This window comes from Hydra vulgaris, chromosome 15 (assembly GCF_038396675.1).
Source record: "Hydra vulgaris chromosome 15, alternate assembly HydraT2T_AEP".
In the NCBI taxonomy this organism is placed as follows: domain Eukaryota; kingdom Metazoa; phylum Cnidaria; class Hydrozoa; order Anthoathecata; family Hydridae; genus Hydra; species Hydra vulgaris.
The window spans coordinates 29542035-29570000 of NC_088934.1; the positions used below are offsets into that span (position 1 = coordinate 29542035).

At 28.5% G+C, this 27966-nt stretch overlaps 1 protein-coding gene across 1 annotated transcript in view; it reads right to left on the reverse strand.

The window, feature by feature from the left end:
- Positions 1–498: 498 nt before the first annotated feature.
- Positions 499–27966, reverse strand: part of LOC136091654 (uncharacterized) — a 94153-nt gene continuing 66685 nt past the window's right edge. Inside the window, exons 7-10 of the mRNA XM_065819362.1 lie at positions 16882–16957; positions 1297–1349; positions 708–944; positions 499–637 (exon numbers count right to left, since the gene is read on the reverse strand). Of these exons, the coding sequence (XP_065675434.1) occupies positions 564–637; positions 708–944; positions 1297–1349; positions 16882–16957 (440 nt within the window). The 3' untranslated portion in view covers positions 499–563. The remainder of the gene's footprint in view (positions 638–707; positions 945–1296; positions 1350–16881; positions 16958–27966) is intronic.

Sequence of the window (27966 nt, forward strand, 5' to 3'; positions counted from 1 at the left end):
AACTGCAGTTTTTTTTTATATTCATAAATATATGCTGTTTTATATATACATTTATATGCATACTGCTATGTTCAATACTGTTACAATATTTATATACAATACTGTTAAACTGTCATTCAAAGAATTGATTAAACTAAAAGTAAAAATAAAATAAACAAAGCGTGAAACAAATTGTCAAACAATTCAAGTGTAATATAAAGTTATTTTATATTGTCTATATTAAAGCATATATTAAAAAATGAAAATAAAATATAAATTTCACAAAATCTAACATAAATTAAATTTGTAGTTTTAAATAATCCTTTGCATACTATAAAGACACGGTTTTTCATTTTATATGCAGCATTAAATAATATTTAACAAAAATTCAGGCATAAAGGATCAACGTGTATACATTTTAAATTGTTTATAATTAGTAATTTTCAAAATTTTTATTTATTTATTTTTATAAGAATTGGTTAATAAAAGTTGTTTTGATTTTAAGTTACGTAAAGTTTTTTATTTAATTTGGCACATATAATTGCTCAAACCGCGTCTTGAAAATAAGCTCTTTAATTGCATTTTTAAAGATTCCATTTAAATCTTTGAACCCAGGTTTGATTAGTCAAGTTTTTGAAGTATAACCCATCTCTTTTTCCTAAATAAAAGTCGCATAATTTTATTTAAAAAAAGTTATATTAGAACAGTACTTTGTAATATAAATTTACCCATCCACTGCCTGGTTGCAAAAGAAATGCTATATTCTACATCTTCCTTAAATAACTTTAAATTTGTCCAATCAAGATTATTTACGATATTGATTTCAAAATCATCTTTTGTTACAGCCAACCATTTTTTGTGTATATTATGAAACATTAAATATAACTTTTGGTTTCTATGTATGGCATACAATTCTCTATTTGAAGTATGATGTCCGAGAACTGCTCCGACCCGCAAGTCCATTGCTTAAATTTAAACACATATTTACAAATAAGAATAATAATGTTCATTAACAATAACATTTTTTAAGAAAAAAACAGCTTTATATTAAAATTATAAGACTTCCATTTTTATTTTTATCGATATTTAGTCGCTCCAAGAAGTCCTAACTGTTTTGTCATAAAGCATCGTTGAGTAGCATTTAATCAAGATGCTTTAAAATTCTTTTTTATTAATGATGCATGTATGGCCTGATTCGGCTATTGAAAACAAACTATCAGTTCTGAAGTAAGATTTCTAACCACTATGCCACGACTACGTATAATATTTAACTTTAAAGAAATGAAAATTAAAAATAAACCAAATATAAATATAAACCTTGCCAGCGCAAGCCATCATCTCTTGAAAAGTAACACGCAGATTTTTGAAAACTGCAATAAAATATGAAAATAATATATATATTCTATATATGTATATATATATATATATATATATATATATATATATATATATATATATATATATATATATATATATATATATATATATATATATATATATATATATATATATACACACAATTTTAGAACCAAAGATTAAAAATTATATGAATTAGGAAAGCAAGATGAAGGAAGTATATTCCAAAGAACTGATGTTTGAGAAAAAAACTAGAGAAATAAGAGTTTTTGGAGCACTTAGGAACAGTCACAGAAAAAGGACGAGACTTATTTGAATGAGGAGTAGCGCGAGGATGACTGTTAGGAGATGGCACAAAAGACGCTAGCTCTTTAGAGCAGTACACATTAAATTATTTGTAGAAAAGTGACAGAGAAACAACATTACGACGATGTGATAATGGTTGGAGGTTGGCTGCAAGAGCAGGTCCAACTATATTTGCAATGCGTTTTTGCACCTTGTTTAAAAGAGAAAGAGCATCATTAGAAGATCCGCCCCAGATATGTCAACAATATTCCATACAAGGGCTGATTTGAGATTTATTGAGATAGAGAATAGAATCCGGAGTAAGAAAGTATCGAACTCGATAAAGAGATGCCACCTTAGCAGATGCTAATTTTGCAACGGCTTTGATGTATGGTTTCTAAGGAAGATCGGAAGTAAGAGTTAATTCTAGAAGATGAATGGTAGATGACTCATCGAGTACATTACGGTTTATAAATGTAGGGAGATCTAAATTGTTGCTGTACCGGTTGGCTAAAAAAAATTAAATTTTCTTTGAATTAAAGTTTAACAGCCACTGTGAGCCACATGCTGTAGCAAAAGTGAAATCCTTTTCATGCTCAAATGCCAAATTTTTTATACAACTTTTTTTCATGTGATGCTTTATTTTTTACATAATACCAATAATTTTAGATTTTTTTTTTTCTATTACTTTGATATAATTACTTAAGATAATATGTTCTTTAACAATTACGCCCAAAAAACTTGATTCTTGTTTAAGTTTAGTTTTATCAATTAGTATATCATTTAGTTTTGATGGGAGGGTTTCAGATTTTGATAATTTTTTAAAAAGAGTTTATTTACTTTTTTCGACATTTAGAGAGAGTTTGTAAGCCTTAAACCATTTGTTCATGTTCTCAAATTCTTGATTAGCTGTGTTAAATAATAGGCTTATGCTTGTGTAGCCAAAGGTTACTTGCATATCATCAGTAAAAAGGCTAAAGTTAAGTATGTTAGGAGATAATTAAATTGTCACAATCCTTCATCGGGAGGTTCCTTTTTTAATTTGAATACTCATAACAAGTACCATCTTTTATGTTTTAAAGACTGAGCATGTTTTTCGAGCTCAATTGATGGAATGTTTTTACAAATATCAGTCCCCAACGCTTGAAAAATAGCTAGCGTCAGATCGTTGCACAAAACCGAAAGTCAATTAAATTCGACCAACTAAGGTCCAGTTTTGCTTACGTCTGTACCGAGCAAAATCTTTGAACAAATCCTTTGGAAGTCAATTTAAATCATTTCTCCAACAACCTAATTTATCTTATTGCAGAACAATACAACAGATTTTTTAGGAATAAAACCTGTGTCACCAAACTATTGGAATCCATGGATATTTTTTTTTCATCTTTGGTATATAAGTGTGTTGATATAATTTCCTTGGCGTCGCCAATAAAATTGATACTGTGCCACATCGACCTCCTATGACGAAACTAGAAAAATTTAGTATCATTAGAAAACTGCTTTGCTAGACTAATGACTTTCCTACTTATTTAAAGCAAAGAATTTCTCTCGGCGAGTTCGAGTCCAGCTGGGCAGACATAACTAGTGGTGTCCCACAGGACAGCATCTTGGGTCCAATTTTGTTCATCATTTATATGAACGGTTTACTGTCATTTATCAAGTACTTTGCTTGTTAGTTGTATGCGGATGACTGCAATATTATTGCACAAATGAAAGATACTTCAGATTTGGGCAAGCTACAGCTAGATTTAAATGCTATTTCGCAATGGTCTCGAAAATGGTACTTAAAGTTGAATCACAAAAAATGCAAAGTGATCTTTATGAGCATTAAAATATTTTCTACGACTGAAAACTAAAAATATTTTGCTATCCCCCTTCCTCCCCCATCCCCCATCCTACTTAGAAACTTTTGAAAGTTTTCTCCGGGCGCCAATGAATAGTAAATAAATATATAACCCTTAAAAAATACTTATAGAAAGATAATGTATAACATATGAGAACTAAATCAAAAATGACTTAAGGATGAGTAAGTTAGTAGTTACAACGTAGTACACTAAACTCGCTACAATGTACCACAGCATATCACAAAACATTACAATACGCCACAGTTATTTAACTGGACTTAATTATAATAACTTTCCAAAACAGAAATTAATACCATATAGAGCACCTTCTATTTTAATTGACAATAATAAAGCGAAAATGGAAAAACTAAATAGTTTTTAAGAATATATATTGATAAAAATCTTATATGGAGACAGCACAACAATAACTTAAGTAACACAAATTTAAAAAGTACTATCGTATTATGCAAATCAAAAAGCTATTTAAAACTGTGTAATTTAACGCAGTGCTGTTATTCACTTATATAATGCCATATCAACTACGCAAATATTGCGTGGGGCAGTACAAACTAAAGTAAACTAGAGCTTTTTCATTGTCATCAGAAACATAAAGCACATTTAGTTAATTGGTGTTATCGACAAACTCACTTGAAGCCTTTCTTAACAAAAATGAATGTAAATAACGTATATAAACTTAACGTTTATAACATTCTTTGTTTTATGTACAAATATAAAACAAAATCATCATCGTCACCTTTTTGCAATTCAGTTATACCAAAACAAAAAAAGACATACAATCTGGAAAATGATGATTTTTTAATGCAACCATTTTTTAAAACTAATCAAAGTCAATTTTGCATATCATTTTGGGGACCATTACTTTGGAGCACATTTGTCTTGAATTACTTTAATTTTTTTTAATGGAATTGCAAACCTTTATAAGAAAAGTTAGAGGAAGTAGTTTTTGAAATTGACAATATACAAATGTACTTTAGAAATCTTTTAAACTTTTTTTGAACTACTATTTATATCGCTTTACATGACTTGTAATATTGTATAATTTTTATTCAATATTATACAATATTACAAATCAAATTTTACAGCGGTTCTCGACAACGAGACCTTACGGTCGTCTAAGTGTCTCTGCGAAAAAAAAAAAGTACTAATATATATATATATATATATATATATATATATATATATGTATGTATTAAAACAGTTTACTTAACTTTTTATTTGTCTAATGCGAAAATTCTTGGACAAATCTGAATTTAGTTATTTGTGCATATTAATTTCATTTTATGGTTTATGTAGAGCATAAATGTTCTTTGAAATATAAACTTTATTATTTAAAACACAGTTATTTAAAAAGAGGTCAAACGCTGCTAAACAAAAATCTTTTCAAAATCGATTCAAAGTTTGTTTGTAAACAAACCTGTTATAAAAAAAAGATGAAATTGTACATCATGACGAAAAAAAAGGATTTGTTCTAAGTAGAACATATGATAACTTATAATGACTTAAATCTGTTCAATCTTTTCCTGTGGAAAGTACCCTCGTTGTCCAACATCCTAGATAGCCAAATTAATGAACTTTATCAATAATCGAAAAGGCGTAAGTCAGTAAGAAATAGGTTTTAATTTCGGTGTAAATCAATGACAATTGGTCGCCAGTTAATTTAAACAAATATTAAATATAAAAAACTTTAAAAGACTCTTAAATACACTGTTAAACAACATTTGAACGCCAAAAAAAGCAGGGAACTCATTAACCAGCTTTCTAACATAAAATCACTTTTTGTAATCGATGATGAGAGATACTTTTGTTTTGCCAGTAACAGCATGCCTGGATACTCTGGATGTTACATAAAAAACAAAAAAACATGCCCAAAAAGTGTTTGCTTTATAGAAAAATAGAAATTTTTAAAAAAATTATTATTGTGGATAGCCTTTTCTGACCGTGGTATGTCTGAGTCAATGTTGTATTTACGAGGCTGTGCCATTCAACACATCAATCAATAATGATGAATGTTTAAATGAACGTTTATTCACAAGTATCATGGAGACCTTAAAATTATTTTAGCCACATTTAGCATCTTTTTATTATTATAAAGATTATCTAATTTGGAAGGAAAAATATGTCAATTAGTTTGACAAAGAATCCAAGCCCCCAAATGTGTCTAAAGCACGGGCAATTAAAAACTTTTAGAGACATTTGGCACAGAAGATTTCCATGAGATATTGGATAATTTTAACAGAGCAAGTTTATCAAGACTACAAGAAATCAATTGAAATTTTTACAGTCTTTTATGTAATTATGAAATGTCAAAAAAAATTGAGATCAGTTGCTAATTTTTTTTAAAGATTACTTTTTTTTAAAAAAAAAAAAAAAATAATAATAATAGTTGTTTCCTTATTTATAAATAAGATGTTAACGTTTTTAATTTTTCCGATAACTTTTGTATCACCCGTTAAGTTTTAAAATGTGATAATAAAAAATAAAAAAAAAAGGTAAACTATAACCTATTTAGTATCCATATAAAAAGTATTATTATGCTTTATTTCTAAGTATATTTATGTTGTTTTTTTTATTATTTTTTATTTAGGTGCCCCAAGAAGTCCTTACGGTCTTACGGTCACCCCTCCTTCCTTACCGAGGTCACAAAATTTGCCCAGAGGTGGGGTTTAAACCACGGATTCTTTGTTTCTGAGACAAGTACGCTACCACTGCACCACGGCTGCTCAAATTTGCTATAAATAAACAATGCTACAAACAGAAAGCGCCTTAAAATATATAAATAGGAGTTGCGAATGCCCAATGTAAACTTTTAGTTTTTTAAAAAAGGTGTTCGCAAACATGAACTTCAATAAATCAATATTATCAAATGCACCAGTAATAATAATGGAATTGAAAGGCTTTTGTGTTGCCAGCCAATAAGCTATGACCCGAAAATCTGCTTTAACCCTTTTGCGACTGAGAAAAAACAGCTTTATGAATGCGTATAAGGTAGCAATTTTAGATCATGAATAATTGAAAGGGTATAAAATAAAAACTACTTGTGAAAATTTTTCAAATAAGACCTTTTTTTTGTCTAAGAATTAAATTTCAGAATAAAACTTTAAAATATAACTATTATCTTGGTTTCGGAATCAAAACATAAATATGTTATTTTGAAATAAACTAAATCATAAAGTTTCATTACGCACCCTTAAATAAATAGTAAAAATACATTAACATATCGTTTTTGATATTAAATATAAGAAGCCTTTACAGTGGTATATCATAAAAAAAAACGCTAAAGATTTTACTAATATTAGTATAAATCAGTCTATTATTAGCCTTTTTTCGAAATTGATTTTTGAGCGATCTTTAAATGCAATTCACAAACGGTTTGATGCATCAACTTTAACAATTATTCCCATTTAAAAGATATACTTAATGTTTTCACCAATCGCTACACATATTTTGGAATACTTAAAGTAGGCGATGGACGGCCAAAAGGTCACTCGTAAATTAGGAACAGATTTTATGAACCACACTGTGGGTCAGTTGTTACAAAAGAGTTACGTTTAGCCCGTGTCAACCTTTACTAATCAATTCCATTTTCGGCAATGATTAACAAGTTTTTGGCATAAAACATATACAACCAACCCAGTTGAACAAAAACTTTAAATTATATTCTCACTAAATGACAGAAGAAGAGTTTGTTGAATGTGCTGAGCAAAATGATAATCGAGTGACCCTCGCACAAGCTTTAAGCATCAAATATAAGAAAGCATGCAATTGCGTTGCCGCGGAAACTCATATCTTTTTTGAATATGTTGGTTTAGAGCCTAAAATATTGACCAAAGCTCAAATCAAATTGTGCGGTAGTGGTGTAGTGGTAGAGTTCTTGCTTCATAGTAAGTGGTTCCGAGTTCGATCCCCACCACATCCCTGGTGGTACCGCACTCAACTTGTTTCTCCGCGCAGCGGCTTTGTTCCTCAAGGTTCGTACTTTAAAGTTATAGAGTTGAGAGAGGGTTATAAACACAATTAGTAGCCTCCTCGCCTATAAAGGCCTTCTCGGCCTTGGGGAGGTGAATTAACATGATAAAATTATAGAAATATTTTTTAAGGATTGGAAGTTATTATCATTTGACATTGGTGGCTATTAAAACAAAGATGTTTAGAAAACTTAATATAAGTATCATAACAACAACATTGACTAATTATCTCGAAAGCAAATTTTTTTCATTAAAAAGCTAACATGGAATCTTCTTTAATGCAAACTAATGAAAAGAAAAACAAATAAAAAAAACCAAGTAAAGCTGATTATGTTAATAATATCAACATACATATCACAAATTTTCATCATATAGTCTGGTTAGATTAAATAAATTTTAATACTTTTTGTAGAAAAACGTAATGGAACGCAACACAAGGAAGAGCAGTATTTGAAAACCTACTTCAAAGGTTCTAACTAAGATTTTATTGCAACTATATTAACAATGTAATTAAGAAACTGTAGCGTAATCGAGAAACACGTGTAATAAGGAAATTGTTATACTTAATTAAAAATACATTAATTGCAATTAAGAAGTCGTAACATATGAATAAGAATGCATAATTTATAATTGCAATTTCACAATGTAATTTTAAAATTTATTATAAATGGTCTTCTAGATTGTAAATTTGAATAAATTAGTAGTCTCAAACTAAGCATTTTTATGCATCGGCAATAATAATGTAGTTGAAAGATTGTTACGCTTTTGTCCCAAACAATTGTTATTACATTTAACTAGTATCAGCATTTATTTCGCCTAAATTGCTTAAATCCACTTCTGGAAAACCAGGGCCAACTTGTCTAATTTGTCAGCATAAAATACATACAACCAAACAACTTAAAAGAAAACATTACGTTTTACATTCAACAAGTTACAGAAGACAAGTTGTTGAATGTCCTGAGCAAAGTTTGCGACTCTAGCGCAAACTTTAAGTGTCAATTATAAAGCATTATACAATAAGTTTTACGCGGAAGTTTAAATTTATTGGAAGAAGTGATTTTTAATCAAAAAACATGACTGAGGATCAAAACAAAATATTATGACAGTTTATGGAAACAAAAAAAATTAAAACAATTTATTTTTAGCGTCATCACTACAACAACCGCTAAATATCTCGAAGGCAGATTATTTTCCTTAAAAAAGTGTATAAGGTATTTTTAACAATAAACAATAAAGAAAAAAAATTAAAAAGAGCTGAGTATGTTAGAAACATCAACAAACATATCACAAATGGTCATCAGATATTTACGTTGGATGAAACGAATTTTGACCTTTTATGTAGAAAAACGCAAGTACGAGCCAAACAGGAAAGAGAAGCAATGATGAAATTACCGGGACTAAGATAAGATGCAATTAAACATTAGATTACAGCTCTGTTAACAGCAAATGCCGTCATGGTAGAAATTTGCAGATGATCAATTAATGCATATTCTTGTAACGTGCGAATGTGGGTTATGTTTCAGCTGTAGGTTACATTCGCAAATTGTTTAGAGGATTTGATTGCCGTAACAAACAATGCTTAGTGTAATGGTTGTTTGGTAAAAACATTTGAAAATTAACTAGCTTCATGGTTACGTTTCGAACTAAAAATTGTTACTGCTGCCAAAAATACAATAAAAGGAGGTGATTGTGCACGCGCTGTTCAACATACAACTACTCATTACGCAATGATTTTAAATGCTAAACGATTTTAAAACGTCTAAGTTAGTCTTTGATTGAAAATTGTATTACATTTTAATGAAATTGTTTAAATTTGATTGTATGAAGTTGTATTTTTCTTGTAATAAAATTTTTTTTTTTTTATTATTCACATCATTTTTCGTGGCAGCTCTTTCCTAGTGGAAACTTCTTAACTTTAATAAAAAAAAATTGATTAGTATTTTTTTCACAATATTTTATTAATATTATTTATTAAACTTTTATTTTTAAGTCTTTTGAAGTATGATAATGTTTAAAACAAAAGTTAACACACAAACCGACATCACATTCAGCACACATGCATCTAGAGTCAGTTCGAATTTTGTAAGAACTACATACTGCATAACTTCTTGATGGGTTTGTCTTGATAGGATTAAACGTATTAATGATGGAAAATGTAACTCAACTCGTCTCATTGGATAAATAGAACCACCAGATGCTCTTTGTAACGTAATTTGAAAATATATAATCAAGAATACTTTGGCAAAATGAAATTGATGGTTTTGTAAATCCAAGCTCTTTACTAATACAGTAAGCATTATGAACAGATGTGTTCATTAAGTGCATAAAGTATTTTTTATACCATTTCTTGACCCTTTTACGCTCTGAATTGTTTACATTTAACCACCATGATCAACACCACCCATGTTTTTGTTATATAGATCTACAACAGCAAATGTTACCTTTATTTTACCAGTTACTATTTTAAAGCATGTGCTTAAAAAATAAATGTTCTTTTTATTTTTTCATTTAGTACACAAAATGCCAGTACTTTCTTCAAATTGAAATAACCTCTCATCTCGTTGTAACATCTTGGAAATTAATCCAGTTGGAAGACCTTTTCGAACTTTTCTTACTGTACCAACACAATTAGTTTTATTTACTAAAAGTTAATGACAAAGTTCAACAAGTGTTACAATTATCAATAAATACACAATAACCTTTGTTTAAAAGATTATCCATAAGTGTCATGACAATATGCCATAAGCCTTACGAAAAAGTGTAAACAGATAATCATGCATAAAAGCTATTTTTGCGCACTTTAAAGCACTTTCTACTGAGCTAGAGTTATCAACGAGGTGAGTAAATCAATAAGTCTAAACCTATCATACTTGATAGCTTTACGCACTACTGGTTTAGCAAATGTCACATTTGTTGTATGATATAACTCATACGTTGGTTTATACCACTTATGAGTTATATCATACAACAAATAGTACCGCGGTATAGAATTAATCCAATATATATATGCATTTCATCTCTTGTTACTGGATTACACTTTTTAAACCTAGACTTTGGCTTCAACTGTTTTTCTTTAAGATTTTGAAAGGCATACAAATTTGTTTAACTATATAATTACAAATGTTATCAGTAACAAAGAATTCAAACAGTTAATGTGGTTCAAAGGATGTTATATCAGGATGTATTCCTGGGATACCAGCAAACTCATAAATCACAGCAACCTAAAATTTCATCACCAATCCACGAATAGTTTAAGATTATCAATCTTTTTTTGTTTATTTGTTTAAACTAATTCTTCTGAAGACAACTTGTTATCTAAATCACTGTCTGGTTCAGTATATTCTGATTCACTTGAACAAGAAAACTCCTCGTCTTACTTGGAAAAATCTTCGCTGTCACTTTCCATCAATAAATAAAACGCTTATTCTGCAGTAATCATCTTTTTTGAAAGCTTAAAGTTAAGAATCGATTGTTGTTTTGCATTTTGCAGTTTTTTAAGTTGAATTTTTACTTTGAAAATTGAGAAAAAAGTAAATTCACACGAAAGACAGACCGTAAAATTTAACTATTTCCAGATCTTTTTGTGAAAATACTAAAAAAAAATCATGCAACCTTGCCTGAGATACAAGTCTTTAAAAAAAACATACTCAACGACAGCTATATCCGTTGTCCACATATAAGTATCACTTTACCTTTAACGAATATAACCGTCATACACTGTTAAGGGAATAAAGCCTAACCCATTTTACCAGCTTAGCCGTAGGCGGATCTACCTAAAGCTAAAATTAAAAAGTTTAAAAAAAAAACAAAAACGAAACACTTAGAACTTTCTTTTGAGTGTCAATATTATAAATCTCTCTTGATTACAATTATCATGCTTTTAATTGCATCTTTTCGTTTTCCTATTTATTTAATTTGTGTTCTCAATTACACATTACGTTTCTAAAGTACAACTTTTGTGTTCTCAATTATATCCTAAGTTTTTAAACTACAGCTTTTGTACAATTAATTTTATCTAATGTAATGTTTTTTTTTTAATTGTTTATTTTTTGCCGTTTAATAGTTTATATAGTTTTGAAGCATATAAATACAAATAAATACTGGCGGGGCAAGAAGAAGACTTAATTAGCCTTATCACCAAGTCCCATTCCCAAGTATTTACAAAAACCGTAATATTTAAATATCTATAATTAACAAACTATTTATTAAGAAAAATGTAAAAGTAAAATAGATAACTCGTTGGTATTTAAAGAAAAATTTAAAGAATCAAAATTTAAGAGAAGAGTAAGATCAAGTGAATAAGAAAAAATAAATAAGATATTATCATTTGCTTAAAACTTAAAAATTTACACTAAGATTTAAAAATAAAAAGTAAAGAAATTAATATGCACCATAGAAATAACATTATTTATTTTTATTTTAGGTGCCCCAAGAAGTCCTAACGGTCTTGTCACAGAGCACCGCGGAAGTGCCTTTAACCAGGAAGTTCACGCCTCCTTCCTTACCGTGACGCGAAAATTTATCCAGAGCTCGTTTCGAACCTGGATCTCCTGCTTATTAAGCAAATGCTCTAATCAATGCGCCACGGCCGCACAAACATAAATTAGTATACTTCATTGAAATAACATAAATAAATTGGTAAACGCCATAGAGATAATACTATATTTAAGGTAATGAAAAAAAAACTGTTGATACACTCAGTGATATAATCTTTGTATTTTATTTTTTTGTAATTGAGTTTCAATAAAAAATTTAAATATTTATAATAATATTTAAAATCAGATATATTAAAATCCTTAAGTGAGAATGCTCATTTTTATACATTTTTAAACTGCTCTTTACTAGCTTTATGTGTGTTTATGTGTGAAACATTTTCCACTAGTAAGGTCCACGACAAAAAAACTGAATATGAAGTTAGTTTTCAATTATATTTTGGGACAACAAAGTTGTTATTTGAAAACTTTGTTGGATATTTATGAACTATTAAGTCAAAGTAAGATTGAAATATTTTATGAGATAATCCTATATATGTTTTATAAATGAAGATTAAAACTTGGTGTAAGTTGATTTCATATACATTTAATGCTTTAAGTATACGCAGAAGAGGCTCACAAAGAACAGTTCTATCAGCTCCAAAAATTGTTCTGCACGCGTGTTTTTATTTACAGTACAATTTTGTTATTTTTGTATGGTTTGTACTTGCACATGCAATATTGCAATAAATTAAATAACAATGAATAAAAATGAAATATAAACTTTTTGAAAAATTATTGTTTAAAAATGGTTTAATTCTATATATCATTGCTAAACTTTTTGATATTTTATTTTCAAAACTTTTTATATGTAAAGTCCAACGTAAATGTTCATCTAAGATTACGCCTTGAAAGTTTACTAAGTTTTCTCTTTTAATGTTAATGTTATTGGTTATTAGATTAGGCAATTTGATGGAAATATTTTTAATTTATTCAATTTGTGGAACAAATTAAATTTGGTTTTATCCACATTTAAAGAAAGTTTATTACTTATAAACCTCATTGTATCATTAACTTTTGATATTTGTTCGTTTGTTGTTTCAAATAGTGTATTATTATCTCTTTGGGAATAAAAAAGATTAGAGTCATTTGCAAAAAGAATACAATTTAATAGGTCTGTTGCCAAATTTAAATCATTTATGTACACTAGAAACAACAGTGGTCCTAAAATAGAGCCCTGGGGAACCCCACAAGTTACGGCAGAGGGAATGTTTGTTTTCGTTCGTACACTATAAATTATTTTCAATCGGTCAAGTAACTTTTGAACCAAAGTAAATTGTTATTTTTTACTCCATAGTGTTCAAGTTTTTTTATTTGTATATTCCCAGTGGGCACAGGACCTAAATAAGACGTCTTTTGAACGTTCAAAAGACGTCCAAAACGTTTAAAAAACGTTTAAAAGACGTCTTTTTTACGCCCTGTGTCCACTGGGTTATGATTAACGGTATCGAAAGCCTTTGACAGATCAATGAAAACTCCTAAGGTAAGTATTTACTATTGAATACACTTGATATTTGATTGACTAGTTCAACCACTGCATGTTCCGTTGAAAAACAACGTAAAATAGATATTGGCCTGTAATTAGAGATATTTGAGTCATCTCCGGACTTATAAATATTGGCGTCAATCGTGCAATTTTAAGCTTTTCAGGGAAAATACCTGCTTTAAATGAAAGAATAAATTTTTTTTAAAAAATCGAGGGTTCTATTATATGATATACTAATTTTACAATATTTACGTTAATTTTATCAAGTCCAGCACTTTTATTAGTTTAAAGGTAAAAAAAGGCGATTTGCAATTTAATTAGTTTTAAATTAATTTAAATCATTCATAACTTTATCGTAATTTTTTAAATCAGATTCAAATGGCGTTAATTCATAGGAATTTAGAAATGCCAAATTCGGACCAGCATTAGTAAAGAAGCTGTTTAGTTTTTCAGGAATAATTGATTTATCATAAGTTATGTTTTTATCAATTGTTATTTTTTTTGCAGAATGTGTTGCGTAAAATTATTTTTTCCGAATATTTCTTCAACTACAGTCTATGTTTTTTTAGTGTATCCGGTGGCTTTACTAAATAGTTTTTAATAATAAAGCTTTTTTGAGTTCCTTTTTGCTTTTTTAAAATATAATTTTATAATTTTTATATGTCATTTCGTTTTTATAAGTTTTTTTCAAGTACTTATCAAATAACCTTTGTTGTCTTGAAATTGAAAATTTCTTGAAAAATTGAAATTTTCTTAAAACTGAAAATCTAAATTGAAAACTTTAGTAAACTGTCAGACATCCATGGGGTTAAAACAGTTTTATTTTATACAATATTTTTCAGGAAATCCTTGGTCATAGGAAATCCTTGGTCATATTGCTCGCAGAATTGATTTAAAAATAGATTATATGCGTCATTAACGTCATGTGACTGCAATACCAGATTCGAATAAAGGTTTTTTTCTTAATAGATTTTGAAATTGTTTTACCGAGTTTTCATTGATATGTCGCCTAACTATAATGGATTGAGAAGGAATACTGTTAAATAATGTATTTTTAGTAACTAGGAATGTAGGGAAATGATCCGATAAGTAAGTTTTGATTATGCCTGTTTAAAGATGGGTATTAAGATGGTTATTAGTTATTATATTATCAAGAAGTGTAGAAGAGTTGTTAATGACTCTCGTTGGCTAGTTTATTGTCGGAATTTGATTATTTCAAAGAAGAGTGTTTATAAATTTATTAACATTATTGTTGGAAGCATGGTTTTTTAGGTCAATGTCAAAATCCCCAACTATGTAGACCTCGGGTTTCGTTTATATTTGTTAAGAATGGTTTAAGATGAATTTTTTCAAGCTAGTAAATGGAGATCTATATGTGGCATTAAAAACTATGTATTTTGTGGTTTTATTTATTAATTTAATACATAACGACTCACAAACTATTTCATTTACACAGAGATCATGACGTAAATTATAACTAACTGAGTTGTGAATAAAAATAAATACGCCCCCACCAACACCAAAACCACGTGGTTGGTGAACTGATAAGTAATTAATTAGTTCAAATTGGGCATTTGTTTCACCACGCTAACACCAATTTTCCGTTAAACAAATAATTTTAGAACCGTGTTTTAATTCATGCAACAAAAACTTAAGATTTTCAAACTTTTTATTTAAACTTTGATTATTAATGTTTAAAATTGTAAAACTATTTTAATTTTTTTGAAGATATTAAGAAGGTTCAACAGCTTTTTAATATTGGCTATCAGATATTTTTTTATTAAATTTATTAGAGTCATCGACATCACTGAGTACGACATTTTCATCTATAAATTTATATATAAAGTTTTCCTCCATTTTAAAGTAAAGCATATATAAATAAACACAAAATAGTTAATAAAATAGTTAGCCTTAGTAAAAAAAAACTAAAAAACCGTAACCCTTACTATCTTGACACGGATTTAGAATTACTTCCGTTTTCTTAGACACCCACTCGCGTACTATTAGCTTATCATATGTTATATAAGCAAATTTTCTGATGCTCAATTTTCATTTTTTTCCTAAGATCATTTCTTTTAAGTTCGTTTCGAAGCAAAAATTTTCCTTTAGGTAGATATTTTCATCCTTTAATTTAGAAGAATTTTTTTTAATTTTTACCTTATCTTTGCAGACTAACGGCCTAAAAATAATTGTGCGTGGTGTTTTTGCATCTCAGCGTCCACTGCAATGCGCATGTTCAATTCTCACATTTTCCACCCCTAGAGTCTCCTCAAAAAGTTTAATCACTTTTATTTCACTTTCAGACCACGTTTCATTTTCATTTCCTTTGATGCCATCAATCCTAAGGTTATTTCTTAGTGAACGATCCTCAGTTTCTCCAAGTTTTTTTTTGAATAGACTCAATATTATTTTTGACCTTTTTTTCGAGGAGTTTCTAGTGAAAATTTAAACTTTCTTTTATATGAAATACATCCTTTTCCAATCGCTTAATCTTTTCCACGCTGTCATTAATGTTTGTTTTAGCTTTTTTGTTGTCGGTCGCTCGTTATTTTTGCGTTCGCACTGATGAGTTTAATAATATTTTGTTCTTCTTGTTCTATTAGTAACACTGCATTTTTTTTGTACTACACAAATATTTCATTGAATAATGTTCGAATGTTGCTAATGGTTACTGCCATATTTAATAATTGATAGCAACGTGTATTCATACTTTTAAATTTCATTATTAAAATAAACAAAAATAAGAAAAAAATTCTTCGCTCAAAAAAAAATACACGTCTGATCGCCGCAAAAATAAATGCAGATTTATTGATTACAAATTTTTATGTTTCTTGATTACAATCTTTGATTAATCCTAAATGTTTCTTGATTACAAATTTCATGCTCTTAACAAAATCTTAAAAAGGCGTACTTCAAATTACACAATACGCCGCTTACTGTTAATGCCTTGTATTTTGTGAACTCGTCCATCTGATCACATTAACGATTAACAAAAAGCAAACACCTCACTGAAAGTTTTTTTTCCTCGCTAACTCACCTAAAGGTATGAGTAAAATCCACGTTAGACTTCGTAGAATAGTTATTATTTAAAAAGTGTATATCAGTAAGTGTTTAATCACGCGGTTGGTCGTATTTTAACTACTTAAAATTAGTGACAAATATATGAATAAGTCATACCACACATTACTTAATCAGATAGCTATATGCACAAAACATATCGTTGGTACTTAAAAAAATTAATGCAGAAAGTATTGTTGGGGAACTATTAAACAAGAATTGCACATGAATGGTTGCACTGCTGATAAATTTAACATATTTTAAACGTAGTACTCATAATTTTGATTTTTAGCTTACAAATATCACTTCTCACAAAACATGTTGCTCGATATATAAATAAAAATAAAAACCCGTACCTTAGAACATATTGGTTAATGCATAGATATATTTGAAAGTTTAAATCATCCCAGTATAAACCTTGGCCGTAGTATTCTACAAAAAAATTTTTTATCTCATGAGAAACATTTATTTTTCTTTAAAAATTGATTTTTTAAGTAAAAAAGGTTAGGGTAAAACAATCTATAATTAGACGACAACCAAAATACTCGAACAACAATTGCGGTGAATAACAATTTTCATTAGATAAATTTGTTAAAAAAAAACTAGCAAAATTTTGATTTTTAATTTTTTGATATAGATTTAGATGATTAACTTTTAATTTATCTACATTTTAATTTGTCTTATTTTACGTGAAACTTTCCTCGAGCTAAGACGCTCTTTTTTTTTTTTTAAAAAAAAATGGCTAAAAGTTTAACAATCACGCAAGTGAAAGAACTATTAGAAGCCCATAAAAATACTTTTTTAAAAATCTTTGGAGAAAAAATTGACAAACTTGAAGAAAAAATAGAGCAATTAAAAAACGAAAACATATCACTAAAAAATGAAATTGCTTTAATAAACAACGGGATGAACTTCCAAAACAAATATTACAAAAAAACCATAAAGGAAACAAACAAACTTAATGAAAAACTAAAAAATCGCATCAAAGAAAATGAAAAAAAAATTCAAGCGAACTTTTTATCGACAAAATTGTTGAATTAGAAGATCGTAGTAGAAGAAACAACTTGAGGTTCGAAGGTTTTGAAGTAAAAGAAAACAAATCATGGGAAGAAAGCGAGTCGAAAGTAAAATGTTTTATTGAAGAAAAATTAAATATAAAACATGACTTTCAAATAGAAAGAGCTCACAAAACTGGAAAAAGGAAAGAGTCTGGACAAAAAAAGCGACGAACAATAGTTTTAAAGTTCCTAAACTATAAAGACAATAAAAAAATATTTCATCATTATAAACGACTCAAGCTTTGGAATGAATGGATATATCTCAGCGACGACTACAGCAAAAGAACGATTGAAAAAAGAAAAATACTCTTTGCAAAAGCTAAAGAATTAAGACCCTCAGGTAAGTGTGTAAAAGTGTCTATAACACACGTTCTAAAGAACTATTTAAAAATCATCACATACTTAATATTTTTCAGTTGAACCTTTATCAAATTCTTATATTTACGTATAAATTTCGTAATAAAGTAAGTCTGATAATATTTAATGCACTTTTCAATAAAATTAACCACGAGTACCCTACAAGATTTTTAAATTACAATTATGAGCAACCAAAAATGCACTATTTGGTTACTAAACTTTTTATTGCCATCAGAGGTCCTAAATTATGGAACAATTTATTAAATAACCAGTGGAAAAATTGTTCTGCACTTTCTCTATTCAAACAAAAACTCAATCAAAAACTTCTTAACGATTTTTATGAATTAAATTCTTTTAAGATTATATTCTTTCGTCTTTTTTTTTTTTTATTTTTTAAAATTTTTTTTATTTTCTCTTCTTTTTTAACAGCTATCTTATTAACTGGTCTTTAATTTAAATTTTCCTTAATTCTCCTATTACCTAATTTTTAATTTTTAGGTGTAATTAATACTATTAAAAAAAACATTATATCAGATAAAAACGCAGATCCAGATGTATATTTTTTTAGTGATATGTACACGGGCAGTTTATGTCATTATCCCTCCTCATAAATATAAGGAGTTTAAGCAATAATAAAAAAAATTTTCGGCATTTTCAAGAAGAAACAGAAAATATTTTTAATATTATATGTGTTACGGAGTCTTGGTGCTCTTCTTTCGAACTTGAAAGTAATTCTATTTTTATCTTAAGAATTTTGAATTAGTCTCATTAGAAAGACAAACAAATAAGGAGTTCTGATATACGTTAAAGAAAACATTGCATATAAACTTAGAAGCGATTTGAGCGTTTCTGACTAAGAAAAAGAGATCGCTATAATTGAATTAATTATTAACAAAGGAAAAAACATACTTATAAACAGCTCCTATAGGCCACCTGAAGACGCAAGCGAAATTTTTAGCTCTTATTTGCAACTTAATATAGTTCACGCTGGTAACAACGAAAGAAAAAAAAACTTTATAATTGTGAATTTTATTATGGGCTGTTTTATTTATAACGACGACAAAAAAGTGAGAAGTTTTTATGATGAAATTTTTTAGCAGGCACAGTTCTCCTAATCAATCATCCAACTAGAGTAACTAAGAATTCTGCTACCCTCATTCACAATGTTTTTACTACAGACATCTTTAATAACTCCATCCAAAAAGGTATCATAAAAACTGATTAATCGGACCACTTCCCTATTTTCCTAACCCTTAACACAACATTATTTAATAAAATTAAAAAAAATTGAACTGTAAGAAAACGTATTTACTACGACAAAAAAATAAATGATTTTAAACATTTATTTTTTAAACAACTATCATTACTTCATTGGGGGCGTATCAACTTTAATGAAGATGCCAGTACTATTTATAATAAACTCTTCGAAACATTCTACTTAGTACATGACGCGAACTTTCCAGTATGTGAAAAATTAGTAAATCATAAAACCTCTAACAGTTCTTGGATTACAAAAGGCTTAAAAAAATCTTCGAAAATAAAGCAAAAGTTGTATATAAAATATTTAAAGACTAAATCTGCTGCAAATGAAAAAATATATAAAAATTATAAAAATTTATTTGAAAAAACTCGTAAAAAGTTTTAAAAAAAATAAGTTATTCTAATCTGATCAATAAGTTTTAAAATAACTCAACGCGCATCTGGCAAATAATAAAAGAAATAGCAGGAAAATCAAAAAATCACTTAAGTTCTTTACCAAACTATAAAATTTGAAGATGTAAATATATGTGAACCGAGCAAAATTGCAAGCATATTCAACAAATTTTTTACTAAAATTGGAATCAAAATCTCTAAAAAAAATCCTACGACCGAGACTTTGTTTGAAGACTACTTGTGTCCTATATCAATCTCATTATAACAATGAGTATTCTTCTGAATTATCCCACGAGGAGCTTGATAGAGCCTTTAAATCTCTAAAAAGAAATAAAGCTATTGGTGCTGATGAAGTAAGTCGTAACATGTTGTAGATTATTATGAAGTCTGAAAGATATTCTTTATAAAGTATTTAATGCATCTATAAAACAAGGAGTTTTCCCGGATCAATTGAAAATTGCCAAAGTTATACCAATTCACAAACAAGGCGATAAAACAAGTATTAAAGACAATCGCTCAATTTGTGTTCTTTCAACTTTTTCAAAATTTTTAGAAAGAATAATATATAATAGAATATTTAAATATTTTGACCAAAATAATATACTATATACCAAACAGCTTGGCTTTAAAAAAAGTATTTCAACTGAGGATGCAATTATTCAACTTGTTAAGGAAATCTCAGATTCTTTCGAAAAAAAAAACAAAATAGCCTAGGAGTCTTTATTGATCTTTCGAAGGCTTTCGATAACGTTGACCATAAAATACTGCTTAAAAATAGCTCGAATACTTTGGAATTAATAACAATATGCTTAATAGTTTCATAGTTACTGATCAAATAGAAAGCAATTTTTACCTCTAATGATGGCCTTCAAAGTGACTATACTGAAATAACCTGTGGTGTTCCACAAGGCTCTATTCTAAGTCCTCTCATGTTTTTAATTTAGTTTAATGATTTAAGTAAAGTAGCTGATCGTCGGAGTATTATGTTTGCTGATGATACAAACTTGTTCTTATGAAACAGTAATATTAATAAGCTCTTTTCTGATATAATTGAAGAACTGAAATGCGTATTTGAGTGCTTTAAATGTAACAGATTAACCTTAAATCTTGATAAAACAAAATATATTCTGTTTTGCCCTATATCTAAAAAATATTTTTTATCAACAACCATGTAAAAATTCTTATTGATACTTTTACAAGTTTTCTTGGCATTTGTCTTGATGAGAATGTTACATGGAAACCGCATATTGACTACATTTGCACTAAAGTTTCTAAAAATATAGTATTCCTCTATAAGTTAAAAAATTATTTAAATAAAACCATTTTAATCCAACTTTATTACTCATTTATAAATAGCTATATTAACTATGCAAATATTGCTTGGGGAAGTACAAGCAAAATAAGTTGCGTACTCTTTATCATTGTCAGAAACACGCAATAGGGTAGGCCAGGGAAATGCTGACACACGAGGCAAATCCGACAACCTGCTCTGTAGTTGTATTTTGTGATTAATGCGCTGTTGTATAGTGCCGCTACCTGGCGGACAACACTAAAACTAACGCTCAGCGAGTTTTATGCGAGTACGCCTACTGCTTGTTTTGCTATAAATAAATAACTTGTCTCTGAAGTTTTTCATGTTAAAACTGACTCCTGGATGAACTGAGGTAAGATTCTAGTTGTTAGTATTACTAAAAAACCACTCAGTAAGCTAGAAAATACATATTAAAAACAACATTTTGGCATAGTTGTTTTAGGATTTGGAGCTAGCAGTAGTTTGCAGGGTTAGGTTTCCGCCATCTTGTTCCACCGGGGTCACGCCGACACACCACCACGGGGCAATGCCGACAGGTGTTGGTATTGCCCCATTATTTATAAAATATTTAAGGTGGTTCTATACTAGAAAAAATTGAAAAAATTATTTTTTCAAAAGTTACAAATTCTGATATTATATTTCAAATACTCTAAAATTGTAAGTTGTGTAACAAAGTTATAATTTTTCCTAAGCAACACCCCTACAGCCTTTGGATTTATCATTTTATGGGCATTTGAAAAACGCATTCAACATACAGTGTGACAGATTCTTAAGAGCTGACCGCTTCCAGAAAATAACAGTGTACGACATTGCTTCCATCTTTAACGAAGCATACATGAATGTCGCAGCAATGTAGATAGGGGTTTCAGGATTCGCTGCATACGGTTTTTTCCCTTACAAGCCAGAAAAATTCAGTGATGTGGATTTTATCTGCGAGAACACGATTCAACAACCAGTCATAATTGACCACAAAATAATTGATGAACCTCCCAACATGGAATCTATTCAAGATATCAATCTGTCTGCCGCTAAGCACCCAGAAACCACCAATAAATCGGCTACTGAAACTCGACAGCATTCAGGGCATTAGAAGGTTGTGCGTAAGAAAACTTATGCTAATCCAGAAGCTGGTTCTTCAAAGTAGGATACGGTTCTAAAAGCTGTTCAAAAACCCGTTCAAAGCCCATCATGTTTCAAAGAAACTCTGGAATATTTGTCACCCCTTCTATCTTTGTCAACAGATAATAAAGATGATCGCAATAAAAGAAAGCAACACTCCATAATCATGACAGAAACCCCATTAAAGCAGTTTTGGAAGAAGCTAAAAAGAAAAAAGAAATTAAAGATGTAAAAGCCAAGCTTAGACTAGAAAAATTTATGAACAACTCTAAGGTGATATCTAAAGTCAAACTTAAACTCTTGAAAAATTGGTCTAGCTATGTTGGAAAAATCGTGAAAACTAAAATGATCACCCATCCTAAAAACAAGTCCGCTAAAAGAAAAACAAAAAAGAAGAGGTGTCGTAGACAAATTTCTTTTGAAGAATCAACTTCTGAGGAAGATATTGGTGAAACTAAACTATGTGAGGATGACGAGCTTGACGACGGGATGGATTTATTTTCAAAGGTCACTGAGTGTGTCTAGTTTGTGGTGAATATGGAAAAAAAAACTGAACTCTGGTATTGTTTTGTTTATTGTGGGAAATGAGCGCATGCAGATTGTAGCAGTTATGGTTTCCTTGAAAACGATATTTGTGACTTTTGCCCTACTCATTAACCTTCGATTTGAAAAAGGTATATTTTGTATCTCAAAGAGTTAACCTGTCTTACTTTGTTATTATCAATTATATACTACGTTTATTTACTCTATGTAACAATTAAACATGTTTGATAAAATAATTGTCTTATTAATTACTAATGTCGGTAATACCTCAAAGTGGTGTCGCAATCACCCCGGTGGCTGGGAAAATTCCGACACTGTGCTTAAATTACGAAAAACATTCATGTAACATTTGTAATGTAAATAATTTTAAAGCATTACATATTAATTTGATGCTGAAAATTAAGACAAATCTTAAGGTACTTTCACTAAAATCGTAACAAACCTTAAAAAATTATAAAAATTAAATTGTATTAAGGTGTCGGCATTCCCCCAGTCAACCCTACGCTTTATTTGTTTTGAAAATCAACTTACGTATTCAAGGTTATTTAAAAATATAAAAGTACTTAATATTTATGAAGTGAATGTGTATAAAGTATTATGTTTTATGTTTCAATGTAAAATCAATCCGCCATTACACATTTTTAAAGATTTTATTACCTTAAAAACAAAAAATAAGTATGCACTACGAAATGATAACTCACTCTATGAACGCTTTTGTCGAGCAAAATTCAATCAGTTCTGTATAGCTTATCGTGCACTAAATCTCTGGAACAAAGTCATTTTACCTAATTTTGATTTATCAATTACCTTCCCAGTCTTTAAAAAGACATTAAAAGAATTCATTTTTTTTAATGACAATATTTTGAAATACTTTTAAAAATAAGAAATTTATATAAACACGCTCTTAGGTTTTTGTATTTTGTCATTTTTATTTGTTTATATTTATTAATGGCTTTAGTTATATTCTATTATAACGTTTTATGGTTTTGGAGACAAGATAATTAGATCTTCTATCAGATACCAAGTTTTTATTTAAACTTTTTTTTTTGTTATTTTATTTTTAATCTTACTGATGTGGTGAGTTTATTCTCTATTATAATTTATTAAAAGTATAAAAATTCCAATATTTGTAAATGTAAAACCTTATATTAAAAAAAAGAGCAAAATTTATACATACAAAATGTATGTATGTATGTGTGTATATATATGTATGTGGTAAGGGTGTGTATTTATATATGTGTTTACATACAAACAAAAATAAATTAAAAAAAAAATTATCAGACCGGAACAAATTGGTCTAAGCAGCAATTTCTTAGTATCTACGTGTTTATTGATTGTCAAGAACTTGAAACGATTTAAAAGAAGAAGAGGAAAAAAAAAAAAAAAAATGAAGTGTTATTTTATTGAAACTGAAAAACGAACATTGCGATGAAAGGAGAAAAGATAATTAATTTCTTAAAAACTGAAGATATTCAACAACTAAAACTAACTGAGAATTTGAACAAAATTATAACCGGATAAAAAACCTTGAAATACAAACTTATAAGTAAAGACATACAAGTTCTGCAAGTAAACATTTTCACCCCTAACAAGTTTTAAAAATACAAATGTAAACTATGTAAACTATATTATGGAAATATATTAAATAAAAACTAAAATAAAAAAAAAAAAAAAAAATGAAATTTGCATATTTAATTTCTTTTTAAGCAAAAATATTATAGCAAGCACATATTAAATGTACTTTAAAAATGTATTTACTTACTTTTCGTTTAAATATTTAAAATGAATATATTCATAACTAACTCTATTAAATAATTAAATAGATTCATTTAATGTTTAATTGTTCTTTTTAAGTAGAGACATAAGAAATAACATATAAAAAGAAAATAAGGAAATCAAGCCGGAAATTATATTTGCTAGTGGTCTGTAATCGCAAATATGGTATTTGTTTCCTAAAAAAGAAACTTAACTGTAATAGTAAATTAGGGTACAACTAACAATTGCCGTCAGTGCATGTTCAAAGATAATGTTTCTAAGTATTTTTATGCGCTAAAAAAAGCTATGGATGGGTTTGTAATTAAATATCCAGTTGTCTGTGCAATATAGATAAAACTCGTGGCAGTTTTCTTATCAAAACCTTTTCTCGTGGAGCATGCATAAAAAAGGGTTTTGAAAATTCAAGCTTACAAAATACACAAAAATAAAAAAGTTAAAATTGTGAAATATGCACCATTATTACCAAAATGAGTACCCCATGTATTCTAATGCTTTTTCTCGTTAATACAAATAGTAATACAAATGTGATTTAATTATTTTTGAGGTTATTACAGCTTGTGACATAAGTACTCGGATTGTGTATGATGCTGGTTGCACTAAACAAAGTATTGCGTTACAATGAATTTATGGATTTTTATTTTTTTGACAAACATAAACCTGATCAACTAAAAAATTTCATTTTAGGTGGTACGGAATCTAATAAGTTCATAAAACTAATTAAATAATTTACAAAGAACATTGCCATCATAGCTGAACGTTCAGCACGCATATTACAATAGCTTTAACTTTGTAAATAAAAATTTATTAATCACTAAAGCAACAATAGAATAATTTTTTCTAACAATTGATAGATTTATACCTAGGTGATTTTGTGCTTAATATGAATTTTTTTGTTCGTTTAAAATGATTGCAGTATAAGATAATAAGTGTTTGATGTCTAGGGTATTTTTTTATTCAATTCCATTGAAACCAAGGTAATTCTGCTAAATAAACTTCATTAATAATCACAATTAATAGGAGTCATAAGTACAAAAAAATTTAAAGAGTATCTAACTTAAAGAGTATCTAACTTAAAGAGTATCTAACTTAAAGAGTATCAATTTTAACTTAAATATGACGCGTATAATAGACATTTCTCTAATTTGATTGCAACAATTTTCTCAGCTTGAAAAAGGGCAAAAATATAAACAGATAAAAACTCTCGAAATTATAAAAAAACAAACATAATTTCGCTCCAAAAGATGCCTTATTCCAACTCAAGCATTTTCAGACCAAACGAAGTGAAAAAAGGTGGAAGAAGGATGCATTGCTGTATTCCATTGTACGGAAGTTCGTTTTATAATAACAATATGGAAAAGGCAAACATTGCTCTATTTTCTTTCCCTAACAAAGAAAAAAAACTTAATGTTTACAGAGCTTGGTGTAACGAAATATTTAGATATAGACGTAAAGGAGGTGCTGATAAATTTGAAATAATATAACACACGAAAGTGTGTGAGTTTTACTTTAGGCCTGAGGAAAAAAAAGTTAGTTCAGGATGCGTTAAAAAAACTTTAAAATTAGGGAATAAAGTTCCTAGCATTTTTTCATTCAAGATACCACAAGATAAGTTACCTAGAAAATCTTCATGCAAGAATTCGAAATATCGAGAGTTTATAATATTGATACTGAAACTCATACAATAACCAATTCTACCAAAAACGTAGATTATAAAAATTGTAAACTTTTATTATCTGAAAAAACAATCATAGAAAAAAAAAGTATGTCATAAAAGTTACAGAAGCTTGCTTGAACAATATAAAACTTTAAAAATAATAAACAACCTGTTGAAAAATAATAATTTTAGCTACGAAAACTTTGGAAAAGATGATAGGGATCTCAACTCATTTACTGGCATGAAAAAAGAAAAATTTGATATTTTATTTGAATATTTAAATCCTGGAAAAGAATGTGAAAACATTAAATATTAATATCCTGAGCGTAACTCTGAGGAAAAGTTAACTGAAGAATTATTTTCATCTCCTTCATATTCTACACCAGAATCCAAACTGGTCGTAGGTCAAAAATAAAATCGGTTGATCAACTATTTACATATTGTGTATATTTTTAACGTGGCTATAACTTGGATTTTCTTTAAGTTTTACTATCTGGTTATTTGAAACACCAAAATCTACTGTTTCAAGACACCTTATTACATGGTCATATTATATATCTTAAACTTGGTGCTATACCAAATTGGCCAAATTTAGATCAACTTAAACATAATATGCAAAAATACTATAAAGAGACATATTCTCAAAAGAAGGTTATTATTGACAGTACTAAGCTGCTTTGTCAAAGACCTTCCAGCCAAACGAGAAGTTTGTTTTCATATTATAAGCATCACGTTACCTATAAAGGAGTAGTTGGAATTGCTCCTTTTGGTGCAGTAACATTTGTTAGTGAACTATTTGTTGCCTCTATTTCTGATATTGAAATAGTTTAGCAATCAGGACTTTTGCAAAAAGAGCTCTGGGAGAGTGGTGATTTTGTAATGGCTGATAGGGGTTTTTTAAATAATGATCTTAAACCTTTAGGTGTTTTTAAATAATAATCTTAAGCCTTTAGGTGCAACACTGAATATTTCTGCTTTTTTAAATGGGAGAGATCAGCTATCATACAAAGAGGTTATATAAAGTCAAACAATAGCAGCATTAAAAATTCATGTAGAACGTGCAATACAACGAATTATGAAAAATAAACAAATACGAAATGAAATACCTCTTCTTTTATATGGATCAATTAATTAAATTTGGACTGTAAGCTGCTTATTGTGTAACTTTATGGATCCTCTTATAAAACAGTAAAAATATTAGATATATAATATTTATTAATGAGATACGTAGAATGATGAGATATGTTTTTTATAAAAATAGCTTAACTTATCGATAACATCTAAAAATAACAATCATCGAAATCAACATTTACAATAATAATTTCTTTATAAATATAAACTATGAACAAATAATGAGTAAGTCCAGATAAACCCATGTATAATTGGACTTGAGTATAATGGCCAAATAAGAGATCCTTCTTTAGAAATAATTATCCTGTAATGAACCAATCTAAAATGTTTCTTCCTTAATTTAATCATTAGGATTTTCATTTCTTTTTGTGTAATGACACTTAATTTCAATTAAATATGGCTTTGAATCAATTAAAACAAGTCAATCTGGACTTGCATCAAGCCATGGGATGCATGATTGACCTAATAATTTAGTCTCAAGTATTTTGATATTTTGGTTTAATCGATAAATCATTGAATTTTTAAATTTTTCTTTTGCAATGTCTTCATTAATATTACCGTGAAATAGCAGTTCTTTAACCTTGATGGATTTTTTAATGTCTTCTGTAAATTGTTTTACCAAAAATTCAAAGTTACTTTTCCAAATATAAATCTTATGTGCATTTGATGATGTTATTCTATATTTTCTCCTAAAACCATTGTGCACATTGCTTTACAGTTTTTTTTGTAATGATAAACTTTCTTCTTGTGAGACAATAATTTTTTTCATATACTCCATTTCTTTTGAGGAATAATTCCATGTATCAGGTATATCTAAAAATTTACTAGGTAAGGTAAA